Source organism: Leucoraja erinacea, chromosome 3, assembly GCF_028641065.1.
Source record: "Leucoraja erinacea ecotype New England chromosome 3, Leri_hhj_1, whole genome shotgun sequence".
Taxonomy (NCBI): domain Eukaryota; kingdom Metazoa; phylum Chordata; class Chondrichthyes; order Rajiformes; family Rajidae; genus Leucoraja; species Leucoraja erinaceus.
In genome coordinates, this window is record NC_073379.1 from 39,424,310 (window position 1) to 39,448,582 (window position 24,273).

Genomic DNA, 24,273 nt, shown 5'->3' on the forward strand with positions numbered 1-24,273 from the left:
TCAATTCCTCTGTAATGCCTTTATGACCTCAGGTCATCCCAAAGTGCTTTACAGCTAATGAAATGTAGCCACTTGTAATGCAGGAAATACAATAGCCAACGAGCTCCTTCAAAGAGCCATAGAAGCAAGTGGAAAATGTTGCGACATAAAATCATTGATTCGAAGCTGCTTCATATTTAACTGCCTTGATATTATCCTTTGCCAGAACAGCGGCCCCTGATCAATGCCACTGCTGCAGAGAAGCAATTCTGTTTGCAGTATTTTGCGGTCAAAATCAATTGAGAAAGAATGGTGCAGGACTTTAAACTGCTAACAAAGATGCATGTCCGCTTGTTCAGTCCTGGGGATTAACCATTTCAAACTAGATTTAAGGGGAAACTAACTTCATGATAAAGAACTGGCAAACGTTTCCTTCGGTTTAATCCCTTCACATCCAAACATGGAAGCTGGAATGTGTGATGACATTACATTACAGTTTGCCTTTCTGGGTTATGTCCAGTGCCTTCACTGTTTAAACGACATGCTGCCACAAAACAAACAAGTAAGAATTCTGCCCAGGTAGCTCCACCCGGAGCTAGGCCGGATTAGTCCGTGCAGGTGATCTTGTTCCGCATTGACTTCCCCCAACATAGCCTTCTACTGCTTTCCCCTTCATGTGTTGATTGAGCATCCCTTGCGGCAATCCACGCTGTTTGCCTCAATCATTTATTGAGATCGGCTGTGCTCCTTTCAATGCTCCTTATCAATGCCACTGATAAGTAAAAAACTGCTACCCTCTGGGTTATTGGACATGAACATTGGCTGACTGGTACAATGTTTTGTATGCATAGCGTGCTACTATCTTGATTTGTAATTTTCTCTGTATTTTCCTGTCCTTCTAACCACTGGTCAACTACAAGCAGTGCAGCCCATGGATATCTCTACAGCAAAGGGTATAGGCATGGGAATCTTTCAGCATTTCCAGGTTATTGATACAAACTTGATTTAAAAGGAGGCATTCTCTGTAACATTTGGAATTGACACATTCTGTATTCAATTGTAATCTATTTAGGATTTAATAAAACAAGTTTCCTGTATCAAACATGCAGTACAGTACCATTTAACTTTTATTTTTGCTATCGACTTTGTATTTCACCTAAACATTTATCAGGTCTCTCTGTTGCTGCATTTACAGCAAGTGAAATATAGCAATATCAAACATAACTAACCAAATCATTATTTGGATTAGGATTAGGAGGTAGATATCGGACGTGATTGAATGGCAGACTAGATGGGCCGAATGGCCTAATTTCTACTCCTATAACTTGTGAACTTGTGAAATGGATATTTTCTAAAATGAAATCAAGATAACAGGATAAATAATTGCTTTAATTTATAATCGGCTATATCTGAACTCTCTGATCAAATGTTGCCGTCAAACTCTCAAAGAGCAGTGTAATTCAGGAACGACTGGCGAGGGTGAAATTCTACACTTTTGGAGGTTGATATTCTGATGACATGGATTTGAGGTATTTGGGAAAAGAGCCAGAAGGGTGGGGTGAGTTTCATTACTCAAATATTTGTGGTTATCTGGACCAAGAGCAGTGTTGCCTTGAAGGGCATTGGAACCAGATGGAGAAGTAAGTTCCCCTGAATTAAAACATAAAATGTTGAAATGCCCAATGATCAGATCTGTGCAAAGAGAACCAGAGTTAACATTTCAGGTTAAAAGTCCTTTGTCCAAATTGGATAAGAGAAAAATATATAGTTTTAAGTTGCAGAGAAGGGGAGAGCAGGAATGGAAAGGAGAAAGAGATCACTGATTGTGTGAGGCTGTGGTTCACATGATTACAGCATCTGTAGTATTTTTGATAATCACTTTCATTAAGGAATTGAGCCAATAATTGAAGAATTGTATGGACATAAAGGGCTGAGTGGCCTCTTCTGTGCATGTTTGATGAGGAATGTTCTAGCATCATCTTTTTTGAGTCACATGGCATGGAAACAGGCACTTTGGCCCAATTTGCTCACCATCACACCCCATCTACACTTGTCCCATCTGCCTGTATTTGGCCCATGTCTCTCTGAACCAATCCTATCCATGTACCTGTCCAAATGTACATTTGACTGAAATGGGTGTGCAAAGGAGTTCTGGAATTCTGAATGTTAATGTCAACTGTTTTACAAAATCTTCCCAATACATCCTAGATATCAATGATTAGAATCAGCGGCAATCAAAATGGCATTCATTTTGCAAAAGTATAATCGTTAACTGGTCACTTTTTCTGGGCGCAGGAGGTGGGTGGGAAGTGATGGTGTGAATGGAAACAGTCTGGCACAATAAAATTGAAGTGCACTGGTACAAGTTTCCAGGAAAATCTTTTTTAAGAATTACATTGGGACGAGGGGATTACAGGCTTGATAAAACTCAATGGGTGGTTGTTGGTTAGTTACCTAAAATTGGAGAAATCGATGTTCATACTGTTGAGTTGTGAGAAACCCAAGCAGAACATGAGGTGCTGTTCCTCCAGTTTACATGTGGCCTCACTCTGGCAATGGAGGAGGCCTAGGATTGAAAGGTCTGGATGGGAGTGGAAATGGGAGTTAACATTTTAACAATGGGAGATCCAGTTGGCCTTGGTGAACTGAGCACAAGTGTTCGGTGAAGCAGTCGCCTAGTCTTGGCTAGGTCTCGCTGATGTAAAGGAGGCCACATCGGGGACATCAAATGCAGTAGATGTTATGTGAACCTCTGTCTCACTTGGAAGGGCCATTGGGGTCGCTGGATGAATGTGAAGGAGCAGGTGTAGGGACAAGTGTTACTTCCTGTGGTTGTAAGGGAAAATACCTGTGGAGCAGGTGGTTTGGTTGGGAAGGGATGAACCAAGTTGTTTTGCAAAGGGTGTAGACTATGCAGAAAATGGAAAGGGTTGGGGATGGAAAGATGTGACTGATGGAGAGATCATGTTGAAAGTGGTGGAAATGTCAGAGAATGGTGTCACCAGGGCAACTCTATTCTTGTTCTGCCTGGGGGGGGGGGGGGGGGGGGGCAGTGGAAACAGATAAATGGGACATATAGAAGACATGGGTTAGGGATCCTTCTACGACAACAGAAGGGGAAACCACGTTTGCTAAAGAAAAGGACATCTTGGATGTCCCAGAGTCGAATCTCTCAAATTAGGAGCAGATGCGGTGGAGATGGAGAAGTTGAGAGTGGGGGATGGTCTCCTTGCAACAGGCAGGTTGTAAGCCATGAATGGATGCTCGACAGCTGCGCTATCATCTCCAAGGCAAAACCATGTAGGTGTCGCAAAGCATCAGTTCCGGATGAGTTCAATACCTTTTATGCACACTCTGAAAGGGAGAACAAGGACACACCGACACAAACACCCACCATCTCTGACAATCCTGTGATCTCACTCTCTGAGGCCAACATCAGAGCATCCTTCAAGGGGATGAATCCACGAAAAGCATCCAGCCCAGACTATGTCAGTGACCAAGCGCTAAAGGCCTATGTTGAACAACTGGCTGGAGATCTCTGCAGCCTCTCGCTTCTCCTGTCTGAGGTTCCAGCTGCTTTAAATGGGCATCTATCTTACCAGAGCCCAGGAAGAGGATGGTCACCTGACTGAGTGTTACTGCAACAATCTCTTGTCCAACATCAATAAATTGGATATAAAAATAAATTGGATAGTTATATGGATGGGAAGGGAATGGAGGGTTATGGTCTGAGTGCAGTTATATGGGACTAGGGGAGATTATGTGTTCGGCACGGACTAGAAGGGTCGAGATGGCCTGTTTCCGTGCTGTAATTGTTATATGGTTAATAAAAGCAAGGAACTAATCATTGATTTCAGAGTCAGGAAACCATGTGGCAATTGTTACTGGCGGGTCAGTGGTGGAAAGTTAACAGCTTCAAACTTGGGTGTGAACATCTCTGCCCTGGGTCCAGCAATTAGTTTTAATCATGCAGAAGGTGCACCAGTGCCTTCACTTTTGTAGAATTTTAAAGTGATTCGGTATGTCGCCAAACACTCTACCAAACCTCTACAGATAAACTGTGGCAAGTAGCCTAACTAGTTGCGTCATGGCCTGGTACGGCAATTCCAACGCATGAGAACGAAGAAGGTGCAAAGAGTGGCAGACCCGGCCCAGTCCATCCCCTTCATTGAAAACAACTACATGCAGACGCTGCCTGAAGAAGGTGGCATCTATCATCAAGGATCCCCGCCATCGGGACCATGCCTCCTCTGCTCGTTGCTACCATTTCTCCACAACTACTTTCCTATAATTTTCAGGTTCGTGAACTGACCTGCACAACTCTGACCCTTCCGTGACAACAGTGCAATACAGACCGCCTCTTGCACTACCATGGACTTGGTTTCTAATTGTGTTTTGCACTGATCTCTTGTTTACTGCAGGCTTTTTCGTTTCATTGTTTTTTTAGAATACACATATAATTTATATGTTTATGTGATGTCCAGGTGGCTTTGATGCTGCTGATTTTCATTGTACCTGTAGATAACAATAAACTCAACTTGACTTCCAGCTGAGAGCTCCAACCTGTTGTTGTGAGGAGTGGAAATGTTCATCTTTGGGTACATGTGGGGAGAACATCCACCCCCTCCCCCCCCCCCCCCCCCCCCCCCCCCCTTTAACTAACTACCTTCTACTAACTACCCTTTCCTGCGGAAAAGACCGTGGCTATTCATTTGATATATGCCCCTCATTAGTTTATGTAAACCGCTCTAAGGTCACCCCTCTGCCTCCAAGGCACGATGGGAAAGGGCCAGCCTATCTTTATAAAACCCTCCAAGATGCGGTAATATCCTCCAAAATCTCATTTGTATCTTTTCCACTTGAATAACATTCTCCCTATAGCCGGGTGGCCAGAACTTGACACAGTGATCCAAATGTGGCCTTAACAATGTTCTGTAGAGTTGTAACATGACCTTCCATCTCCTGGACTCGATACCTTGACTGATAAAGACAAGTATGCCAAATGCCTCCTTCACCACTTTGTTAACCTATGTTAGTCTCTATGCAACTGCTTACCTGCTCCCCTGGCTCTCTGAACTATAATACCCCACAGAGCCCAGTCATCGCATGTCAGCTGGCACAGGCATGATTGGCTGAATGGTCTCTCCTTGCTCCGTGGTGTAGAACAAAAAGCTACTGTTTGTAAAGGGACTGAGGTCGCTAACTGTGACCCCCCCTCTCAACAAACACCGCTCATCGCTTTTTATTAAGCGAGTTGCAGCAAAGTCATCCTTGTGATAATGGCAACAAGGAGCTGGGAGCCAAGGTGTGACTGACTACAATGGTTGAGAATTAGCAAATCGCAGTAGGCTCTCGACCCGAAACGTCACCTATTCCTTTTCTCCAGAGATGCTGTCTGGCCCGCTTGAGTTACTCCAGCCCTTTGTGCAAGAACTATCGCAAGAGTTCGTGCAAGAGTGAAGGATGAAGTATTGGAGAAAATGATTAGCAAAGTTATCACAAGTATTCCTCAGAATGATTGCACCAGGACATAGACATTGGAAAATGGATCAATGGTGCTATTGATAAAAAAAGAATAGCTCAGTTACAGGGCACTTGATTTAACCATATATAATCGAGTTGGGTATAGGAGCAGTTGTACAGAGCCTTCTGCAGTTGTACAGAGCCCTAGTGAGACCACACCTGGTGTATTGTATGCAGTTGTGGTCCCCTAATTTGAGGAAGGACATTCTTGCTATTGAGGAAGTGCAGCGTAGATTTACAAGGTTAATTCCCAGGATGGCGGGACTGTCATATGCTGAGAGAATGGAGCGGCTGGGCTTGTACACTCTGGAGTTTAGAAGGATGAGAGGATATCTTATTGAAACATATAAGATTATTAAGGGTTTGGACATGCTAGAGGCAGGAAACATGTTCCCGGTGTTGGGGTAGTGCAGAACCAGGGGCCACTGTTTAAGAATAAGGGATAAGCCATTTAGAACGGAGACGAGGAAACACTTTTTCACACAGAAAGTTGTGAGTCTGTGGAATTCTCTCTCAGAGGGTGGTGGAGGCCGGTTCTCTGGATACATTCACGAGAGAGCTAGATAGGGCTCTTAAAGATAGCGGAGTCAGGGGATATGGGGAGAAGGCAGGAACGGGGTACTGATTGGGGATGATCAGCCATGATCACATTGAATGGCGATGCTGTGTCGAAGGGCCGAATGGCCTAATCCTGCACCTAGTGTTTATTGTCTATATAATTAGCTGGATCATTGCTAAATTTATTTCTTACAAATACATCCAATGGAAAGAGGTAGAGAGCACTCTGAAATTAGCACGTGGAACAATTGCAGATCCAGTTTCTTCCGACATTCCAGGAATATACAGGTTTGTAGGTTAATTGGCTTAGTAAATTGTAAATTGTCCCTCATGTTTGTAGGATAGTGTTAGTGTGCAGGGATCAATGGTCGGCACACCACGGAGGGTCAAAAGGCCTGTTTCTACCCTGATCTCTAAACTAAATTGAGAAAGAGTCCTGAACCATAACCTCATCTATCCGAGTCCTTCAGAAATCTGCCTGACCTGTTGAGTTATTCTAACATTTGTAGAGTTATTTTGTAAACCAGCATCTAGTTCCTTGTGTTTTCGAAACCTGCCACCAGTTTAGTAGGTTACACAAAAAAGCTGGAGAAACTCAGCGGGTGCAGCAGCATCTATGGAGCGAAGGAAATAGGCAACGTTTCGGGCCGAAACTTCTGAAGAAGGGTTTCGGCCCGAAACGTTGCCTATTCCCTTCTCTCCATAGATGCTGCTGCACCCGCTGAGTTTCTCCAGCTTTTATGTGTAACCTTCGATTCTCCAGCATCTGCAGTTCCTTCTTAAACACCAGTTTAGTACATGTTAACACCTGAAACAATATTAACCCACTTCAACTGTATCCACCTATCTCTCCAGGCTTTGGTCTGCCTCACCTCTTTTCCAGCTTCCTCCACCCCTACTACGATCAGTCTGAAGCAGAGTCTGAACCAAAACCTCATGTACCCGTGTCCTCCAGATATCTAGGTAGGAAAGAACTGCAGATGCTGGTTTAAATCGAAGGTAGACACAAAATGCTGGAGGAATTCAGCGGGACAGGCAGCATCTCTGGAGAGAAGAAATGGGTGACGTTTCGGGTCGTGACGTTTCAGTCTGAAGAAGGGTCTCGATCCGAAACGTCACCCATTCCTTCTCTCCAGAGATGCCGCCTGGCCTCCAGATATCTGTCCGACTCGCTGAGTTATTCTAGCATTTGTGTTTTCTTTTGGCAGGTCTTTGTGTTTTCACAAGTTGATACCGTCAGGGAGGATGGGTGGGAAATGGACAACCAATGTTTCTAGTTGGGTCCTCTCTTCAGATAGATAGGGTCCTTGTTTAAACGTTACAGAAATTCCACAGTCTGTAATACTCTGTGTTTAAACTACTTGTCATTGATTGACAACTTGAATTTACACCAGAAACAGACAGAGATTTATTGATTTTTTAAATTCTGTGTAAAAAATACATTGACTTTTCTTGCTGACTTTCTAAAGGGTATTTCCATTTATATTACACTGTTGTGTTTAATTCATCATGTTTTGTTTTAATGCCAGTATGTCATAGAGTCATAGAGCGTGTAAATAGCCCTTTCCCCATGTCAACCCATGCCCCATCTACTCTAGTCCCAAACTGCCCGCATTTGGCCCATATCCCTCTAAACCTTTCCTATTTAAGTAATTGCACAGATCCCCATATACTTCAATATAGTGTAATAAGCTGCCAAAAAAACCCATAAAATTGCTGATACAATTTACTGTTTTTAATTGACATTAAACACACAAAATATTTTAAAGTTCAACAACATAAAATGAGGAATTAAAAAACGAATCTTCTGGAGGAAGGGAAGATTCTGTAGCATCGGGGAGGATGGATGGGAAATAGACTACCAACGTTTCGGGTGGGGTCCGTTATTCGGAGAGATAGGATCCTTGTTAAACCATTACAGAAATGCCAAGCTTTTTAATTGGGGCTTGGCAGGATATAAACAACTTGACAATTTGTTTTTATATCAGAAACAGACAAAAAGCTAATTACTATATATTGTTTCTCCTTAGAAAAATACTCTTTCACCTTTTTGCCAAGAGTTTTTCAGTTTTTCTCTTTATATTTCACCTTTGTGTTTAATTTGTCATGTTTTCTTAATGCCATTAGGTTGTAGAATCATACAATCATAGAACATGGAAATAAAGCCTTTGCCCAACTTGCCCATGCCGATCACGATGTTTTAGTTTAGTTTAGAGTTACAGCGTGGAGACTGACCCTTCGTCCCAACGAAATCCACACTGACCCAGCAAGACTATTAAGACATTAAGACTATTCTCCTACACACACCAGCGACAATTTACATTAATACCAAACCAATTAACCTACAAACCTGTACGTCTTTGAAGTATGGGAGGAAACCGGAGGTCTTGGAGAAAACCCACAGGAAAAGGAGAAAGTATAAATTCCGTACAGACAGCACCCGTAGTCAGGATCAAACCCAGGTTTCTGGTGCCGTAAGGCAGCAACTCTACCGCTGTGCCACACAAATATTTTTTTAGCCACAAATCCTCAGGTTTTCAGACTCCTGTACCTTCCTCTGGATGGCAGGAGTGAAATTGTAAAATTGTCCTTAGTGTGTAGGATAATGTTAGTGTACGGGGTGATGGCTGATCGGCGTAAATTCGGTGGACTGAAGGGCTTGCTTCCACACTATATCTCAAAACTAAACTAAACTAAGAGTTTAAAATGACGGTCCAAAAGAAGACACGATTTAAAAGAGAAATCTATCAAAAGAAATGCAATGAAGAGTACTGGAGATGAAAGGACAGGCTTAGTTTCCCTGAGGTTTGGTATTTTCGCTGCTCTCTCCCAGTGTAAGCTTGTCAAACAGATACTCGGCCATGCCACTCTGAGGGGCTCCAATGCGGGTCAGATTGGTAATCATGTCACCAAGCTTAATGATGGCCTTGATCTGCTCATCCAAGGACTGAGTCTCCAGGAAGTCGCACATGTGAGGGTCAGTCATGTCGGAAGCCAGCTTGTGAATGTCCACGAGAGACTGGTTGACGACCTTCTCCATGTGAAGGGCGCACTGCAGAGCCTCCAGCCCATTGCTCCAATCGTCCCGGTCAGGTTTCACGACGTCCTGGAGGATAACATGTCCCCCACGCTGGCTCTGGAATTTGATCAGCTTCTCCACATGCTCCCACTCCTTGTGAGACAAATCCTGGAAAAACTTGGCAAAGTTATTCAATGTCACATCATCCCGATCGAAGTAGGCAAACATGGACAGATAGACATAGGAGGCATAGAGCTCCATGTTGATCTGCCGGTTGATGCTGGCTTCGCATTCCTGGTGGTAGTTCTGGTGCACTTGGGAAGTCATCCTGCACTCGTTCCGACACAGAACGTTACTTAACTCAAAACACAAAAGAGTTTTTTTGGACAAGAAGGATGCGAGAGGTTTGGGATCTATTCCGTTCAAATATTGCTGAAGCAAGAATTCAACCCGGATTCATCTACTCCAGTACCATGTGCTTGCATTTAGCCCAAAGCCCTTTAAACCTTTCTCATCTTTGTAAGTAGTTGCACTGATCCCCAAATACTTCAATACAGTCTGATAACCTGCCAGAAGAAACCATAAAACAATGGAGTAATTGAGCTGGCCAGGCAGCTTCTCCAGAGGACATAGATAGGTGATGGGGTGAGTGGGACCCTTCATCAGACTTGATTCTGAAGAAGGGTCCAGACCTGAAATTTAACCTCTCCATGCTCTCCACAAATGCTGCCTGACCCACACAGTTATTCCAACACTTGTGTCTTTTTTATAATGTAACCTCTGCTCTGTTTTTATGTAGTTGAAGATTACATTTCTTACAATCTATGTACAGGGTTTTGGATTGTTTTAATGAATTGCTTCCACTTTGTAAAGCTTAGGAACTGAACCGCATTGTTCACAAACTTGATGTTGCATCCGACTGAGTTGAACTTTGGATCCATACTTGCACCCACAACAAAGCACACACTAGTTCCACCTCCTGCCTCAGCTCCTCTGCGACTGTAATTCTGATCCACGGATTTATTACCACTGTACAAAACCTTTTCAGACCAGTCTCACTTGACCTAGTTTCTGTGAAATTCATACTGGTAGCATAGATGGTGAGAGCAGGTATTGAGGGGGGTTGTTCTGGGACTCCAGAACTGTTGAGTCTTCCCGAGGAAATGGGCCTAACTCAACAAAACACCAGTGCAGGGAGGCGCCAACTGGATACCCCCAATTATATACTTGCATCTACTGAACAGTTTTTTTAATGTGCATATTAACATGTCGGTAGCTGATTCTTGCATATGGAGTTAGTTATTGTCCTTAGCATAAGTTTCTATAATCAGTTTAGATAGTACTTTGGGCTGGGTTTTCTTGGTTGAGTACATTCTGGTGTTACAACACAAGTACTTTGTGTTTTAAATGTAATACCTCGTAATCTCTGCCAGCAATACCAACAGCCAAGGTATATACACTTCAGATTCAGGGGCAGTGCCTTCCCTGCTGTCATCAGGCAACTGAATCATCCTACCAACAACTGGAAAGCAGTCCTGAGCTGCTATCTACCTCAGACTATTTTTGATTGGTCTTTACTAGAATTTGTATTGCACTAAACTTTATTCGCTTTATCAAGCATCTGTATATTGTGAATGGCTCGATTGTAATCATGTATTGTCTTTCTGCTGACTGGCTAGCACGCAACAAAAGCCTTTCATTGTACCTCGGTACACGGAACAATAAACTAAACTCAACTCAACACTCGTCTCATTCTGGCCACTTAACAATTGGCAAAATAATTCATTCCACCATTGCTGCGAAAATCCTAAGTTTTGGAATTCACTCTTTAAACCAATCTCTTTGACCAAGTCTTCAGCCCTGGTGTTACTTTTTTTGTGGCTTACCAATATTGCTTTTGGAAAACACTCCAATGGTGCATCTTGAGATATTGTGATATGTTAAAGGAGTTCATCATATGGATGCTATTGTTCTTATTGTTTTATGAATATTCCACCACAAGTACATCCATTTGCTGAAATCCATCAGGAGATTTTCAAGTTACATTTTGTCTGTTCGTTTTGGTTAACTGAGGCACCAATTGCAAATTTGCAAGATACATTTAAACCTTTATTAAATCACTGGTTGGATTGCAGATGTCCGTTTTCTGATTCCAAACATTACACTTCAGGAAGAAGGGAAATGTTTTGAACAGGATACAGAGCAGTTTTAACAGACTGGTCCTAGAGACGAGAGACTTTTGTTCCCTTGGGAAGCTAGAGAGCTGAAATTGTTCACTTTGTAGCAGGGGAGGCTAATGGGAGGATTACTAGAAAGGATTGGACAGAGTGTAGGAGAGAGGATTTTCATTAACAGAAGGGCCAGATGTGAAAATAAAACAAAAACAAAACAAATCCATGAGGCAAGGAGAGTTGTGGTCTTGAAACAGCTACCTGGGAGGGTGGTGGAAACTGCGCTCAAAACAGAATGAACACATGATAAAAAAGCAAATAAGACCCTGATAGTGCAGAGGCTGAGGGGAAGATTCCTCGGGATGGAGAGTCTAGACTTGGGTGCATGGACTCGGAGTCAGGATGGTTATTTGTAAATGAGCAGAGAAAAATCTCTTCAGTAAAAGCAAATTTTGAGTTCCCTCCCACAGTGGGTTCAGATGTTCAGTGTTGAGCAAATTTATGGCTGAGACCGAGGGATGTTTTGACTTTGGAGGAAATGTAGGATATAAGGAATGAAAAGGAAAGTAGAGTTACATGATTACAATCGAGCCATTTACTGTGTACAGAGACATGATAAGGGAATAACATTTAGTGCAAGGCCATGTGTTGGCGCTGACTCGATGGGCTGAAGGGACAACCTCCGTGCTCTATCTCGCCATGATATAAGTGAATGGTGGAGCAGATTCCAGGGGCTGTACAGCTTCTTCCTGTCCCTATTTCTCTTTAAAACTCTTGACTCGAAGAAAATAAATTAGAAAACACAAGATAATGAGGAAGGAGGCGTGTCGAAGGGAGAATGGACTGAATGGCATCTTGGTGCTGTACCACTCAATGGGTCTGTGAACCAGTCAGTTCTTCGTACTCAAGGCACTCCTTCGGCACCATATTTGAGATCAATATCCTGGAGTTAGGGAAAGTTGAGCTCACAGTTCTGGATCAGGGAATGACTGTATCATCCTGCTCCCATTTTCCAAGGATGGTGCAGGGCACATCTGGAAACCCAACAGGAGATGCAAAATAACCTAGAAGACCCAAGGACAGACATTAAAGCTGAAGCCTTGCTGAAAGCAGCAGGATTGCTTTTTATAGCCTTAACTTCACTACCCGTCATCATCTAAATAAAGAAGACAGCGCCTGCAGACAGAACTAAGGCACTTCTTATACAAGGGGTTGAAAACGTGATTGAAAGTATTTAATATCCTTCAATCCATATTAAAGAGGCGAGGTGGGATCATTAGCCTAAGCTGTAGGACAAGGAAGCACTTGCTTGCCAGCCACGTAGATCTCTGTCATGTTTCTGTCATCTCCTGCAAAAACACAAATATCAAACGAATGAAAGAGATTTTTATTACAAAATGGTTAACTTCAACAAATGATCTTGCTTCTCTGAGCTTCAAATACTGTAGTCTATTCCGTCTGTTTGCAATTTACTGATGCCTCAGACGCTCAAGAACAATGGAGGCCGCAGAAAGTGGTGGACATTGGCCAGTCCATCACGGGTACTGATCTCGCCACCACTGAAGGGATCTACAGGGAATGCTGCTTCAAGAAGCTTTTATCATCAGATACCTACGCCACCTGACTGCACCCTCTTCTCGCTGCTGTCATTGGGAAGAAGGTGCGGGAGTCTGAGAACCGTTACCTTCAGGTTCAAGAGTAGAGCTTCTTCCCATCAATCATCAGGTTCTTGAACCAACATGCACAAGGCTAAATACAACCCAAACACAACCCAGACGTTGCACTATTGTGGCCGTACTGCATACTTAGATTGTATGTTTCAGTTTACTTGGAATAACTGTTACTTTATTGCATTTTTATTGTTGTTGTTAACATAGAAAATAGTCAAGTCAAGTCACATTTATTTATATAGCACATTTAAAAAACAACTCTCGTTGGCCAAAGTGCTTTACATTTGTTATAAGAATAGTATAAACAAACAAACTACATACAAATATACATATAGCCCTCGCTCAGTAGGCTTCAGGAAAGGCTTGGGAGTATAGATAAGTTTTTAGTCTTGACTTAAAGGAGTCGATGGAGGGGGCAGTTCTGATGGGAAGGGGGATGCTGTTCCACAGGAGGAGGATGTTTGGCCCTTTGTTGCATCCAATATCCCTGTAAATCTGCAGCAAGTAAGAATTTCATTGCCGTCTCATATTCGGTGTATTTAGAACATAGAAAAGAACGGTACAGGAGCAGGCCCTATGGCTGAACAGGACGCCAAGACCAACTGGTCTTCCTGCACATAATATCCCTCCACTCCCTGTGTATCCATGTGCCTATCCCAAAATCTGCCAAATGTCACTGTTGTATCGGTCTCCATCACCATTCCTGGCAGTGTGTTCCAGAGCCTCACCACCCTCTGTGTGAGAAACTCACCTCACATATCTCTGGCAAACATTGCCCCTCTCACTTAAAAGCTATGGCCTTTAGTATTTGATATTTCCATCTTTCTTCTTCTTGCGTATGGTGTGCACAGCCTAAAGTTGTAGGTCAACATGTTCTCCTTGATCTTTATGTTTGTGCACGTCGGGTTTATTGCATTAGTCGAAACAGGGTGGACCACGTGAAGGTTGCAATCTCCCACCCCATGTCCACCCTGGGAAAAAGGTACTGTCTATCTATGCCTTTCATAATTCTATATACTGCTATCAGGATTCCCCACAACCTTTGGTATTCTGTAAAAAACAATCCAAATCTGTTCAACCACTCCTTTGGAACAATGCATATAGTTCTGTTCGTTCCAATAGAGGAAGTATTGGAGGCTTTGTAAATGGTGCAGAAGAGGTTTACCAGAGTGATGCCTGGATTAGGGGGACATTAACCACAAGTAGAGAATGTAGAATGTGGGACTCTTCTTGAGACTCATTTACGTCATTTTGGATCGGCACCATTCTTCAGATTCTGTCCAATCTGAAGAAGGGTCCCGAACTGAAACATCACCCCTCCTTTTTCTCCAGTTACTACCTGACCCGCTGAGTTACTCCAGCACTTTGTGTCTATCTTTGGTATAAACTAGCATCTGCCGTTCATTGTTTCTACAGGATAATGCACAAATTCAATCAAAACAGAGCTGACTACAATTTTTTGTTAAATCTATTAAGCAAAAGTGTTACTGGCAATTAGAACGTTTATTTAAAATGACCTTATGATTTTTCTTCAGTATTGTTATGGGGAACAACATTCATTCTTACTCAGCTCAGAACTGAGGCCAGAAATGAACTGTGGAAGCCTTCTGAATCCAGTTTTGGGTTGCTAGGCAACTGCCTCAGGCATGGGAGACCTTTTTGTCCCATTTTCCTTGTGCAGGTTTTATATAACTTGGTCCAAAAATACAAGCACAAAGCAGAAAATAATGGGGCTTTCTTACTTTCATTAAAATCTGTTAAACTGTCACGTAAAGCTGCGGTCACATTACAACATGTGTCTTTGACAACTTTGGGATTCCACAAAGTTATTTACGGGTGATAGCATACTTTCTAACGTTCACCTTTGTAACACAAGAAATAAGAAAACCATAGAAAGCTCCCACTAAATTGCAATGGGATAATGACTGAAACCTGTTGAGTTCATTTAGAAAGAATCCCAATGCATTTTAACAGTGCAATACAGCCAACCATGGAATGACAGAGATTGACAGCAGAGAAGGGCATTTGGTCCAGATAGCTGAACATTCAATTCAGATCCAGTCCACAGTCCAGTCCTATCAACTGGCAATGTCATAGAGTCATAGAGTGATACAGTGTGGAACCAGGCCCTTTGGCCCAATTTGCCCATGTGACACAGCTACATTAGTCTGACCTGCCTACGTTTGGTTCATATTCCTCCAAACCTATCCTTTCCATGTACCTGTCTAACTTACGTAAACATTGGGATATTCCCTGCCTCAACTATCTCCTCTGGCAGCTTGTTCCATACACTCACCACCCTTTGTGTGAAAAAGTTATCCCTCAGATTCATATTAAATCTTTTCCCCTTCACCTTAAACCTACATCCTCTTATCCTCGAATCATCTACTCTGGGCAAGAGGCTCTGTGCACCTACCCGATCTATTCCTCATGATTTTATACAACTCTATAAGATCACTCCTCATTTTCCTGCGCTCCAAGGTATAGAGACCCAAACTACTCAATCTCTCTCAGTAGCCCAGACCCTCTAGTCCTGGCAACATCCTCATAAATCTTCTCTGTACCCTTTCTAGCTAGACAAAATATTTCCTATAACACGGTGCCCAGAACTGAACACAATACTCTAAATGCGGCCTCACCAACGTCTTATACAACTGCAACATGACCTCCCAACTTCTATACTCAATACTCTGACTGATGAAGGACAGCATGCCAAAAGCCTTTTGACCACTATCTAATGATAAGGGTACTGATTGTGGATGATCAGCCATGATCACATTGAATGGCTCGAAGGGCCGAATGGCCTACTCCTGCACCTATTGTCTATTGTCTACCTGCGCCTGCACTCCTAGATCGCTTCCAGGAACCATGTACCTGCACTCCTGGATCCCTCTGCTCTACAACACTCCTCCAAGCCCTGCCATTCACTGTGTAGATCATGCCCATGTTAAACTTCCCAAAATGCAACACCTCACATTTCTCTGTATTAATTTCCATCAACCATTCCTCAGCCCACCTGGCCAATCGATCAAGATCCTGCTGCAATTTTTCACAACCATCTTCACTCTCTGCCAAAACACCCACTTTTGTATCATCTGTAAATTTGCTAATCTTGCTCTGTATGTTCTCATCCAAATCATTGATATAGATAACAAACAGTAATGGGCCCAGCACCGAACCTTGAGGCACACCATTAGTCACAGGCCTCCAGTCCGAGAAGCAACCTTCCACCATCACCCTCTGCTTCCTTCCATGAAGCTAATTTTCTATCCATTCAGCTATCTCAATCTTGGATTCCATGCGATCTAACCTTTCAGAGCAGCCTACCATGTGCAACCTAGTTGAATACTTTGCTGAACTTCATATATACATCTACAGCTCTGCCCTTGCTGACCTTTTTGGTCACGTCTTCAAAAATCTCAATCAGTTTTGTGAGACACGACCTCCAAAATACGAAACCATGCTGACTATCCCTAATCAGCTCTTGTCCGTCTAGATGCCTGTATATCCTATCCCTCAGAATACCCTCTTGTAACTTTCCAACTATAGTTCCGAGCATTTTCCCTACAGCCCTTCTTGAATGAGGCACATTTGCCACCCTCCAGTCTTCCAGCATCTCTCCTGTATTTAAAGACAACACGTAAATTTCAACCAGGTCTCCCGCAATTTCCTCTCTGGTTCCCACAATGCCTTCGGATATATCTGATCAGGCCCTGGAGATTTGTCTACCTTCATATATGATAGTACCTTAAGCACCTCTTCTGTGCGCCCATGTCGGTACCTTCAGAAGTGAAAGGTAGTTCTATCTCCAACAACCTAAAACTCCCCGCTAATTCTCCATCTTATTATTTTAAATCTGTGTCCTTTAGTTACTGGTCTCTCCAGTAAAGGGAATTGGTCCTTACTGTTCATCTCTCTGGGTCCTTCACAATGTTTGCACCAAAAATACATCTCACCTCCTTGTCTGTTCCAAAGAAAATCAACTCAGCTGAGCCTATCTTTCCTGCTGTGTCCAGGTAGTAACTCCAGATGGTGGTTTAAACCGAAGATAGACACAATAGAGAATAGTTGCAGGAGTAGGCGATTCAGCCCTTCGAGCCAGCACCGCCATTCAATATGACGATGGCTGATTATCTACAATCAGTACCCCGTTCCTGCCTTCTCACCATATCCACTGACTTTGCTATCTTTAAGAGCTCTATCTAACTCGCTCTTGAAAGCATCCGGAGAATTGGACTCCACTGCCTTCTGAGGCAGAGAATTCCACAGATTCACAACCCACTGTGTGAAAAAGTTTTTCCTCATCTCCGTTCTAAATGGCTTACCCCTTATTCTTAAACTGTGGCCCCTGGTTCTGGGCTCCCCCAACATTGGCAACATGTTTCCTGCCTCTAGCATGTCCTTAATAATCTTATATGTTTCAATAAATTCCCTCTCATCCTTCCAAATTCCAGAGTATACAAGCCCAGCCGCTCTATTCTATTAACATATGACAGTCCTGTCATCCCAGGAATTAACCTTGTGAACCTACGCTGCACTCCCTCAATAGCAAGAATGTCCTTCCTCAAATGAGGAGACCAAATCTGCGGTCTCACCAGGGCCCTGTACAACTGCAGAAGGACCTCTTTGCTCCCATGCTCAACTCCTCATGCTATGACGGCCAACATGCCATTCGCTTTCTTTACTGCCACCTGTACCTGCATGCTTACTTTCAATGACTGATGAACAAGGACACTCAGATCACGTTGTACTTCCCCTTCTCCAAAACGGACACCATTCAGATAATAATCTGCCTTCCTGTTTTTAACCTCACATTTATCCACATTAAACTGCATCTGCCATGCATCTTCCCACTCATCCAACCTGTCCAAGTCACCCTGCATCCTCATAGCATCCTTCTCACAGTTCACACTCCTCATAACATCCTCCTCACAGTTCACGCCTTTCTTAAAAAGTGGGATAACATTAGCTACCCTCCAATCCACAGGAACTGATTCTGAATCTATAGAACATTGGGAAATGATCACCAATGCGTCCAGGATTTCTAGAGCTACTTCCTTAAGTACACTGGGATGCAGCCCATCAGGCCCTGGGGATTTATCAGCCTTCAGTCCCATCAGTCTATTCAACACCATTTCCTGCCTAATGTGGATTTCCTTCAGTTCCTCCGTCACCCTAGACCCTCTGGCCACTAGTGCATCAGGGAGATTGTTCGTGTCTTCCTTAGTGAAGACGGATCCAAAGTACCTGTTCAAGTCTGCCATTTCTTTGTTCCCCAGAATAAATTCACCTGTTTCAGTCTTCAAGGGTCCAACTTTGGTTTTAACTAATTTTGCCAATTTTTTACCTCTTCACATACCTAAAGAAACTGGAGTTGTTACTAATCTCCTATTGGTGTAACTGGAGTAACTCAGTGGGACAGGCAGCATCTCTGGGGAGAAGGATTGTTTTGGGTCGAGAGCCCTCTTCAGCTATGCAAAGAGGTATGTTTTTCCTGTTGTGTTTTCAGGCAACACCCTCATGAAATCAACTCCGTATCATCTCCTGTGCTGTCACATAACCTCCAAATTACAAAATAAAGTTTGACACAGCCATAAGGAAATGTCAGGGAATATATTTCAAGCTAAGCAAAAATATATAAGCTATAGCGCTTACAGTTTAGTGGAATTGCAAAGTATTATGTGATAGCTAAATATGCTCACAACTCACCTAAGAACAGGAACTTCTGAAAGATGGCCTGAAAAATCAGGAAAGAGTATTTTAGCAACAAGTGTAACACAGATACATGAGCTTTTCAACTTTGCTCTGAAACGGCCCCACCGAATATTTACCTGCAGAGTATCCTCATGGAATACATCAAAGGGAGCACCTGGGACACCAGTGTTGACCAGAACAGCATCAAAATCCTTTCCCACCTCAAAATTTCCTGTCACTTTTTCAAGGCCCAAAGCTGCAAGAAGCAAAGTTATCTTTGGTAAAGTGCTTGTATAATTTGTAAAAGGGAGACGTTTCTGTTCTGTTCACAGTGGAGGTGTTTAGGGATGTCAATGGGTGGTTTAAAACCGTGAAGGGTTTAGACAGCGACACGTGAAGATGATTGGCAAACTAGCCAGAGAAATAGAGACTACAAAGAGGGATTGTTTCAGAGATGTATAACCTCATTCTGGATCTTTGCGATCAGTCCAACTCTAAAACAAGGGCTGCATGGGAGGAAGCTGGAACTTCAACTTACTGAGGAGTGGTGGGATAACATGGGTGGGCTATGTACTGTCACGTCTTGCGCTCATTCAGTTTATGGTTATACACAGGATCCATTTTTCTAAATCAAGACTGTCTGGGATTTATCCAGAGGTGGAGGATAAATGTGATAGATGTTCAGGCCCACACTGTCATCTGAGCCACGATTACATCATTGTTGGTCCAGGTACTTTAATATAATGTCTACCGTAATGGGAATACCCTGTCCATTGATTGCCATCTTTGGGGCCCCGGATGAGTCAGGTCGATTAAACTCTGTGCAAAAATAAATGATTAATTTTACATCTTTAATAGCCAGACGTTGCCTACTCCTACAGTGGAAATCTCCTAACCCACCCAATGTGTCACAGTGGCTCAAAGATGCAGTGCTTTTACTTAAACTTGTGAAAATTAAATATACATTGTGGGGATGTACTGATAATTTTTTTCTCACAAATGGCAACCTTTTTTTATCATACTTTACAGACTTCTGCCAGACTGAGGGCTGCTTTGTTAAATGTCGTTATGTGTACGCGCACTCTTCACTCTTAATTAGCCAGGGTGGGGTGTGTGACTGATGGTATGGTTGTATTATATATATCAATTTTTTTCCCCTATATTTCTTTTATGTTTCTCTATATTTTTGCATTTTCCTTTTGTGTATTATTTGAGTGTTTCTTATTTAACATGTCCCTTTTCTTTTTTGTGTTGATTTATTTAAAATGAAAAAAAAAGAGACTGTGGGATCGCTGAGAATGAGGACGGTCGCCGAGAGCTTCACAGTGGGGGGGCTGCCGAGAACAAGGAGGCGACCTGGTGGCGGCAAGAAGGACAGATGCGGGACCACTTGCAGCAGCAGGCAGTAGATAGGATTGTTCAGTGAAATTTTGTAACCTTGTCGGAGCCAGAAACGGGGCAACATTTGTGTACTGCCTAGGTGAGGTCTGCTGTATACTGTTACCTGGTTGTATGCAAAACAAAGCATTTCACTGCACGTAGGCACATGTTTCAATAAAATATAATTGAATCGGGCTCTTCTAATGCCTGTCTAATTGTTCCTTAAATGTTGCAATAGTCCCTACGTCCTCGTTCCGTACACCCACCACCCTTTGTGTGAAAGAGTTACCCCTCAGATTCCTATTAAATCTTTCCTCTTTCACCTTAAAACTATGTCCTCTTGATGAGTCATTACCTACAAGGCTATGGACCAGGAGTCAACCTGACCAAACAGAAACAGTATCTTTCCCCACGGTTTCTCTGAAACCGTGACTGTTCATGGTGAGCATGAGCGTGCAACTTTTGGCTGAGACCACGCAGATGGTCCAAAGAGGGTTGGCCCTTGCCGTGGAGGAAACAGTGATAGAACAGGAGTAGACTATAAAACGTAGAACAGTACAGCACATGAACAGACCCTTCAGCACACAACATTTGTGCTGACCATGATGCCAAAACCAACTCTTATCTGCCTGCACATAGTTTATACCCCTCCATTCCCTACATATCCATATACCTATCCAAAAGTTCCTTAAATGCCTTGTATCTGTCTGCGCCACCACTCCCTACACTGCATTCCAGGCACTCACAGCTGTCTGTGTAAAATACCTGTTCTGCACATCTCCTGTAACCGTTCCTCACTCTTAGCCTAAAGTTATGCCTTTTAGCATTTGATTTTTCCATCCTGGGAACAAAAGTTGCGACCTATCTCTGCCTTTCATAATGTTATATACTTCTCAGGTCTCCTCGCAACCTCTGGCATTCCAGAGGAAATCATTCTTGTCTAAGCTCTCCCTGTAGCAAACACCCTCTAATCCAGCTATCACTTTGGTAAACAATGCACCCTCTCCAAAGCATCCAAATCCTTTCTGTAATGGGGGCGACCAGAACTGTATGAAACATTCCTAATGAGACCAAAGTCTTATAAAGCAGCAGTTGAGTGCAAGCGCACAAATGCCGTCGTCCATATTGCGGGGCCTTGGTGGGCATGATGTGCACCTCTCTTGACTCTAGTTTTGCTCAGTTGTTCTCACTGTCTACACCCTCTGCTGCCAGAGAAAACCCAGCCCTAGAGATCAAAGGTCAAGGAATGGTCAACATTGACTGTCAGAGGCGCACAGCGACCAGACACAAGACGCTACTCTGCATCCTGTGCTTCACCTGCCTTCTCCTTTTGCACAAGTCAATACTTTCCCCAGAAAGCATGAGGCTGAGGGTTGACAAACCTCCAAAAGGATGAAGTGCACAAATGTAGACCCATAGAAAGTGTTTCCACCTGGTGTTTATGCATGTTGACCTGTCGTAAGCATAACCTACTTAAGCTGTAGGTGGTAGGCACTTCCGCCCACAAATGTCAGGGCCAGGAGGTCTGCAACTCCTTCCTCAAACTTCTCCCCTCCCTTTCATCCTTTACCACTCTCTTGAAAACCCACCTCTTTGACCAAGCCTTGGGTGTAAAAGCTCAGGATTGCTCCTTCTGCTTGGGGACATTTTGCAACATTAGAGCCATTGTGTACATGCATGTTGAATGTGTGTGTGAGGAGAGGGAACACAAAATAGCAGCTATTAACACAATATTATCATTAATAAATATAGATAGGGAATACAGGAGAGATCTTTACTATGAGAATGATGAGGGGGTGGGGAGATCGTGGAGAGAGAAAGGAAAGGAAAAAAAGAAAAGAGAAAAAAGAGAGAGAAGGAGCCCAGGAAACAAGAGGGAGGAAGGTGAGATTGAGAAAGGAGAGAGAAAAGGGGGAGAGAAATGAAGGAGAGAAAGGAATGAGAGAAAGGAAAGAGCAAAATAGAAAGAGGGAGAAAGGAGAGTGGGAAAGGAGAGAGAGAAAGGAGAGAGAGCAAGAGGAGAGAGAGAGAGAGGAAAGTAGAAAGAAAGGAGAGAGAAATTAAGATAGGAAAGAGAGGAAAGAAAGGAAGGTGAACAGGGAGAGGAGAGAGAGAAATGTGAGCGTGAAAAAGAAGAGAGAAAGGAGAGAACAAAGAGTGAGAAAGGAGAGATGGGGAGAGAGAACAGAGAGTGAGGAGAGAGAGGAGGGAGAGAAATGAAGAAGAGAAAGGAGAGGGAGTGAAAAGAGTGAGAGAGGGAGAGATAGGTCCACCATTCAGAAAAGGCTGAACAGGCTGTGGTTCTTTACCCTGGTAATGTGATTGAGGGGCTTGGGCTGATAAAGTTATATGCTGCCTCTTAAAGGGAAAGTGAAAACAAGGAGCATAACAAGGATAGTCCCTCCAAAATCTAATGCGAAAATCAAAATAAATTTATATCACCGAGATTGTGGAAGTGACAAACTCGTTTAAGAGGATGCCGGACGCACCTGAGGAAAATTGGGAATAGAAGGATGGGTTGACGGGGTGAGATGGGCAGAGATTTGTGGAGCTTAACAACTGACAGTCAGCTGTTGGGCCTAGTGACCAACTTCTGTCCTGTAAATCTTATTATGAATTCGTCAAATTACAAAACAGTTTCATTTGGATTATAAACACTGTCTCACCTTTACTGCCACCAAGGGTTGCAAGTCGAAACACTTCTTCATGCGAAAGCTTCTGATAATCTGCAGTGTTTAAGCTCAGAATATTTGACACATCAGTCGCTCTACGTACAGCATCGAGTATCGAAGGCGAGTAACCACCTGAAACATCTAACACAGAGTTTTGTAACATTTCAGCATTCCACGTCATTAAATGCAGTGGACAGCTGGCACCTTTAGTTTAGTTTAAGTAAGGAAGTAAGTAAGTAAATTTATTGGCCAAGTATTCACATACAAGGAATTTGCCTTGGTGCTCCGCGCACAAGTAACAACATGACATAGTGACAGTTACAAATGACTCAGAAAACACCAAGTATTAATAATAATAAAACATTAATGATAAAACACCATTGTTCAAGCATGTGAACCAACAAAATACCAATCAAAGGGAGGCTACAGATTTTTGGCTGTTGAGTAGAGCAACTACTCGTGGATAAAAATTGTTTTTATGTCTGGCTGTGGCAGCTTTGACAATCCGGAGTCACCTTCCAGAGGGAAGTGATTCAAAGAGTTTGTGGCCAGGGTGAGAGGGGTCAGAGATGATCTTGCCCGCTCACTTCCTGGCCCTTACAGTGTAAAGTTCATCAATGGAGGGAAGGTTGCAGCCAATAATCTTCTCTGCTTATCGGACGATTCACTGCAGCCTCAGATGTCGTGCTTGGTGGCTGAGCCAAACCAGACCATGATGGAGAAGGTGAGACCAGACTCTACGATGGCTGTGTAGAATTGGACCATCATTGCCTCTGGCAGATTGTGCTTCCTCAGCTGCCGCAGGAAGTATATCCTCTGTTGTGCCTTTTTTGACTGTGGAGTCGATGGTAGCCCCCCACTTAAGGTCCTTGGAGTTTAGAGATACAGCTCGGAACAGGCCCTTTGGTCCACCGAGTCCGCGCCGACCAGCGATACCCGCACATTAACACTAACCTACACAAATATAGGGGCAATTTACAATTATACCAAGCCAATTAGCCTACAAACCTGTACGTCTTTGGAGTGTGGGAGGAACCTGAAGAAAACCCAGGCAGGTCACGGGGAGAATGTACAAACTCCATACAAACACCACCCGTAGTCAGGATTGAACCTGGGACCATGGCACTGTAAGGCAGCAACTCTACCGCTGCGTCACCATGCTGCCCTGTCAGGAGGGCACCCTTAATATGCAGAATAAGGACATTGGGGTGGATACGAAGTGGTTGTGCTGCTGTTTTCCCTGGTGGCAGGCCACCACTCATTGTAATGTTTCCGGGTGTCACTGTAGTCAGGTGGAGTTGGGGCATTGTATCCTATTTCTAGACTATTGCAACTCACTTCTCCTTGGCATCAGCTCCACCTACATCAACCGACTCCAACTGGTCCAGAACACAGCCGCCCGACTCATCACCCACACCAAATCCTGGCATCACATCACTCCAGTCCTCAAACAACTTCACTGGCTTCCCATCTCCCACCGGATCACCTACAAAATCCTGATCCTCACCTACAAAGCCCTCCACCATCTGGCCCCCCCCATATCTCACTGACCTCCTCTCCCCCTACCAACCCTCACGGTCCCTCAGATCCACATCAGCCAGTCTCCT

At 43.5% G+C, this 24,273-nt stretch overlaps 2 protein-coding genes across 2 annotated transcripts in view; both read right to left on the reverse strand.

Moving 5' to 3' along the window:
* Nucleotides 1–7,780: 7,780 nt before the first annotated feature.
* On the reverse strand, nucleotides 7,781–9,420 carry LOC129695501 (ferritin heavy chain-like). Its single transcript, XM_055632477.1, has one exon. It carries the CDS (start codon nucleotides 9,404–9,406, stop codon nucleotides 8,852–8,854), a length of 555 nt encoding a protein of 184 aa, XP_055488452.1. The 5' UTR covers nucleotides 9,407–9,420; the 3' UTR covers nucleotides 7,781–8,851.
* Nucleotides 9,421–12,462: 3,042 nt separating this feature from the next.
* Nucleotides 12,463–24,273, reverse strand: part of gda (guanine deaminase) — a 53,808-nt gene continuing 41,997 nt past the window's right edge. The window contains exons 11-14 of the mRNA XM_055632476.1: nucleotides 22,661–22,807; nucleotides 18,752–18,870; nucleotides 18,630–18,657; nucleotides 12,463–12,599 (exon numbers count right to left, since the gene is read on the reverse strand). Of these exons, the coding sequence (XP_055488451.1) occupies nucleotides 12,532–12,599; nucleotides 18,630–18,657; nucleotides 18,752–18,870; nucleotides 22,661–22,807 (362 nt within the window). The 3' untranslated portion in view covers nucleotides 12,463–12,531. The remainder of the gene's footprint in view (nucleotides 12,600–18,629; nucleotides 18,658–18,751; nucleotides 18,871–22,660; nucleotides 22,808–24,273) is intronic.